The 6,000-nt window shown below is 34.4% G+C and overlaps 1 protein-coding gene across 3 annotated transcripts in view; it reads left to right on the forward strand.

The window, feature by feature from the left end:
• Positions 1–2,833, forward strand: part of LOC135216235 (laminin subunit alpha lam-3-like) — a 567,145-nt gene extending 564,312 nt beyond the window's left edge. For all 3 annotated transcript variants that reach the window (XM_064251389.1, XM_064251390.1, XM_064251391.1), the window contains one exon: positions 2,102–2,833. In XM_064251389.1, the coding sequence (XP_064107459.1) occupies positions 2,102–2,244 (143 nt within the window). In that variant the 3' untranslated portion in view covers positions 2,245–2,833. The remainder of the gene's footprint in view (positions 1–2,101) is intronic.
• The last annotated feature ends 3,167 nt before the right edge of the window (positions 2,834–6,000 follow it).

Below are 6,000 nucleotides of genomic sequence, written 5' to 3' on the forward strand. Positions count from 1 at the left end.
TCAGGGTACAGCCTTGCTGTCCTTGATTCGTCTGACTGGTCAACTGGTCGTTCACCTGACTTTAGTACAGACTGTGCATTTCCGGATCGAAGCTTTCAATATGGAACTTAGACGTAGTCTGAAGTTCTTGATGTCAAAGCATTCGAACCTCTCCTGCCTGTTAACTTCTTGTATGTGATCAGGAAGGCCTTCTTCTAACCACCCTAGATACGACAAAGAGGGTTAGTGAGATTTTAAGCCATCGTCACAAGTTTTGGCTTTAGAGAACACAAGGAGGTGTGCTCTCTAAGCCTTTCGTTATGGCCTAAGAATGGAAATCCTTTTTGTCCTTGGGCCAGGATCTTGGAAGCAAGGATGGCACAAGTTAGTGGGCAGGAGCCAGAGAGAGTCCTTTGTGCCCTGTCAGGTCTCTTAAGTTTTATCTACTTAAAATCAAGAAAGTCGAAGTCAGTCGGGCAATCTGCAGTGTTCCGAAAAAGACCAGACTTGCCCATATCGAAGTACACCCTGGTTTTAGGGTTAAGGAGTTCTTTCAAAAAAAAAAAAAAAAAAAAAAAAAAAAATGCTCCTTCATTGTGTTTGCACAAAGATTTGAAATCTTTTTATCTGAATGCTCACGAGGTGAGGGCGCGGCCTCGGAAGCATTTCAACAGAGCATGGCACTCAGCAACATCCTGAGTACCATGTTTTAGCGAAGCAACTCTGGGTTCACTTCACACTCCCTGCGAGATGTGAAGATGGCATATGAGATCTGCTGCTCGCTAGGCCATACGTGTCTGCAGACACAATCTTGGGGGCAAGAAGTACTACTCATCCTATCCTGTAGAAAATGGTTAGGAAGAGCTCTTAATTTAGTTGTGGAGTCGCTGACAACGGCGACTTCTTACTCTGAAGCCTTAGTTAACACACATTAACTTTGGCTAGGTTGGTCAGGTGGTGATATATATAATTATATATATATATATATATATCTTCTTAGCCCTCATGGTATGGTCAATATGGTCTAGTCACATTGTGGTCACGCCCCCGTTGACAGATCATCTGGAGTGCACCAGCTTTATAGGTCTATACCTCGCTGGCAACTCTAGTAAAGCAGAAGCAGACTTGGGTGACAGTAATCACGAAGTCGGCTATGCTAACAGGTGGAACCAAGATGTAAATCATCTGCATGCATTTGTGTCCCAAAATCCTTCTATTCTGTCCCTTCCCACCTCCAACGGTGGGGTTCAACTATTATATATTATAATCTGACAGGTAAGTTCATGAGCAAAATGATATTGTTATGATACAATAAAGTTTGTTCATACTTAACTGGCAGATATATATATATTCAAGTACCCACCCACCTCCCCTCAGGGACAGTGGAAATAAAAATTATGAAATAGAAAATGGGAATGGTTCCTGATACCCGCCTCCCAGCGGCGGGAATGGGTACTAAAACCACCTGGCCGACCACTGCGTGTGTCGGAAGTTTTTTAAATTCTGTCGGACTTCAGAAAATACAGCTATATATATACCTGCCAGGTAAGTATGCATAAAACTTTATTGTATCATAACAATATCATTTTTAATATCCTAATATTTTTATAAAAAAGAATGTATCAAAAAGCACAAAAACTGGTGTAGACCAAATGACTGCTATGCGAGCGAGAAAATTTAATAATACAGGAGTGGCAATGTCTCCCATTAGTGATGCTAAACATGTTAAATTGTAATTTTTCAGCTATGTAAATTTCAGTTCCCTATAGTCATAGTTCATATGGAGCAAAAGCATTTTGTGCATATATTTTGATCTACTACACCTTACCTGGTTATGCTGGTGTAGTTACTCAACTCGTTCGTTTAGAGGTAGTTCATATACATACATATATGAAATCCTTTATTAATACTGTATGTCTGTAAAAGACACTGGTTTTGACAAAACTCACTTGACTAATTTAAGCAAATGTCTCCAACTAAAACATGCTAAAGAAACAACAACCTTTTGGATTTTTATAGTACAATACAGTATACGTATACAGTACTGTGCTTTTGGAGTAATATGTACAGTGCATTGGATACAATGATGTTGATGATATACAATGATAATTTTTCATTACAGATACAGCGCTTCAAGGAACACTGTCATCACGTGAAAACTTCAAAGGTTGCATTCGTAATATTGTTCTCAATAGTGAAAGACGTGATTGGACTGATATGTATCGTATGCAAAATGTTCTTCTTAATGCTTGCCCTGTACAGTAATATGCTGTTACTGTTGTTTATAATTTTCTTCAAATTGGTGTATTTAATACCTTACAAAAAGATGTGTATATTTTGAAGTAAATTGTATGTAAATCATGTCAAATAGCCATGAGTTCTAGTGAGAATTTTAGACATTTACCAAATGTCTTTGTTTTTAAATATATATAATATAAAAGAAAAAAATCTTTGTTTTTAAAAACATATATGGTATAAAAGAAAAAATCTCAGATCTCTCAGTCCATTGTTATTTACTAATAAATTGCTTTGATGTTCAGGCATTGATTAATATGCTAAACATTAATGTTTTTAAATCACTTCTTTTATGCTTGTACAGTGTACAGTTAGATTTGCAGTGAGAATTACGTTTGTGTGTATGTTGTAATTAAAAATGAATGGTTTGGTTGAAACTGTATGTAAGGCATGTCTGTAAATTTTTACAATTTCTTTTATAGATTTTACGTTTTATGTTTGTCTGACCATAAGATTTTCTTAGCAGTACTTCCTTGTCAATAAATTTGTGTGCCATCCACAGTGGTACAAAGCCATTGATCTTTATTAATTTTAGAAATATAAAATATTTTCATATTCAGTACTTATTTCACTTACCATTATGTTCCGGGAATAATTTGTATGTTAGTGCATAACAAAACATGTAATATATTAACCTTAAGTTGATATGATGTAATTTACTTTTTCTTAAGGCATTTTGTTCTACCTCTTTTTTTCTCTCTCTCTCTCTCATGCTCTTGTGATTGATTTCAATGATAAGAAAAATTTCAATCATTAGATTGTTTAATGAAGAAAGGCAGGTCACTAGTCACTTCTACAACAGGACTTTAAATTTCTGTACAGTAATAAGTACCACTTAATTAACGAACCTTGTACATATACGAAATGTATACACATAGTTTGCAAATTATTTGACACTCTCTTTTTATAAAGCAGGCAATTTTATCTGAATCGAAGGTCAAAAATTGTTTATAACTCATTAAGAATTTGTTAGCTGTTTTGTCTTTCTCCCAAAATCCCAGTCTTTTTTTATACACTCTCCCAAGACCCCAGTCATTTTTTATACACCCATCCTTCTACCACTCAATCTGAATGACTCGTGCATCTCAACCACCTCAACCAGGTGTAAGTCATAGCTAAACTGTCAGTCACTTATTTTTCTTTAATGTAAAGATACATAACTACATTTCTATCTTATATGTACTCTAATTTTTCTATAATTAAAAAATAACTAGAATTTTAACATACATATACATCTTTCATACCTCACAGACATGACATTTATCATCCGACCATTGATTATGAGAATTCAGTCACACAGCACTTTTGGCCACTATTGGATTTATGTATTGGTTAGGTTTTTAATGCTTTCTTTTTTTGCGAGAAACTGGTGCTTATTAATAGTATGTAGGGTGGCTGATGATGCAATGTTTAGATATCACTTGATAAATCAAGAATAATTTTAAATTGGTTTACACTGACTAGTGAAATGTAAGTTGCAATATTATATGTAGAATGAGAAAATAGCAACAGTCATTATCTTGAATTTACAATGCAAATGATCATCATTGCTTAAGCCTGAGAGAAAGAGATAAGAATTGTTTGAAACTGATAACAAAAGAATACAGTCCATAAAATTCTGGTTCCAGAAAGGAAGGTAAACCACTAAAGAGAAGATGAAACATAGAAAATAAAAGTTTGAAAACCTCAAAGACAATATTCATTTTTTCCTGTTTCATGTCATTACTAGTGCCAGATTTCTACATCAACACATGAATTACAGTAAAAACGTAATTTTCCTAGTCCATATAATATCCTTTATGGGAGTAGTGTCATCAGTGCACTGCAGGCATGACTGAAGGGTGTTTGCAGGCTTCCTATGACCCATAGCTGTGCACACTTTTTATCCTTTTACTTGTTTACATGTGCTTTCTACCATCTTGCTGTCCAACCTCTCTAAACTATTACTTCTTACTGCAAGTGTTAGTTTTCTTAGTTTTACTTTTGGTCCTTGTATACTTTCATCTCTAGTTTTTGCCCATAAGGGTTATTGTCAGTGTATCTCATATGGTGCACTGTAGGCATTAATAAATGGTATCTACAGCATCTCTGAGTCCCCTAGATGCACCCATCATTCTAACTTTTTACTCTTACCTCCTTCCCCACTTCCTTTTACAGACTTGCTGTCCAACCTCTAACCAATACTTAGTGTAACTATGAGGTTTTCTCCCAGGCCACCTTTAGATCCTTGTACTTATATGAGACAGTAGGTTTTTGTACAAAAATTTATTTTAGGAAGAGGGTTATAACCATTTAGTGAATTATCTGGAACCGAAATCAATATACTTTATACTGATTTAGTAATTTTTTATTTTTAGTTCATCTTTCTCTCTTGGCATTACAGTATACATATTGATAAAAAAAATATAAGAAACGTTTTGGAAATGTTGTATTAAAGCAAATAATGGTCTGTACAATGCTAAAACGATAATTTTGAAGCCTCCGTACGATAAAGGTCAAATTGGTATTATCCGTTCTTCTATGCAACTGCCTATCAATGGCTACCATTTTTTCCGTAAGTTCCATACTCATTCCACTTTTTAAATATGCTTTTGCATTCTCAGTCCATTCACTGACTATGGTGTGCTTTCGTCTTTTCATTGAATCTATTCATAGCCCAAGTACTTAAGTAAAAGAGACTTACCTACTTCTCAGTAGCCCAGCCAAGTAAGTGGTTTTCCTTTTTAGGAAGGTTCAGTTAATTTTTAATTATTTAGTAATATAGCCAATGTATTATATATATATATATATATATATATATATATATATATATATATATATATATATATATATATATATATATATCTACCAGCATTAGTCAAGCATTAGCTTACTTATTTGGCACAGTACTTTTTTTCTTTATTTAGCTAATATAAAGCCCATTCAAGAGCACGAATTTGTGGAGTGATGAAGTGTAGGACAAATAGCAAAAAGATGTAGAAGCCTTTCATCATTAGTGTACCAAACCGAAATTTTATATATATATATATATATATATATATATATATATATATATATTATATATTATATATAATATATATATATATATATATATATATATATATATAAAATTTCGGTTTGGTACACTAATGATGAAAGGCTTCTACATCTTTTTGCTATTTGTCCTACACTTCATCACTCCACAAATTCAGTGCTCTTGAATGGGCTTTATATTAGCTAAATAAAGAAAAAAAGTACTGTGCCAAATAAGTAAGCTAATGCTTGACTAATGCTGGTAGTATCCCATTTGTTAGAAATATAAGTAAGTTGTTCCTTAATTGTCACCATTACAATGTGAAAGTTGCTTGGTGTACAGTTGAAGGGGTTTCCAACTTACTTTGGAGGGTGCTTCCCCCCCACCCCCGTTCTAGATCATTGCCATGTAAAATTGTTAGTCGTTTAGTATGCAGATGGGGAATTATAGCATTAATTTGTGACCACTTAGTTTGAGGGGAAAGTAGAGGTTTTAAGAAGTTGCTTCGGAATCGTCGGACACCAGCTCTTGACTGATGTTTATTCCTGGGTCATTGAACAGGTTAAAGTACTTTTTCAGAAAGGTGGCAGACTAGCCGGTATGTCGCCGTTCGGTGTTATATCCTAAAACACACGTATGCGGTAGGCTTACCAAACAGGATACAGTAATCGTTGGCAAATGTACAAAACATAAATTATTCAACATGAATCTGT

Source organism: Macrobrachium nipponense, chromosome 6, assembly GCF_015104395.2.
Source record: "Macrobrachium nipponense isolate FS-2020 chromosome 6, ASM1510439v2, whole genome shotgun sequence".
Taxonomy (NCBI): Eukaryota; Metazoa; Arthropoda; class Malacostraca; order Decapoda; family Palaemonidae; genus Macrobrachium; species Macrobrachium nipponense.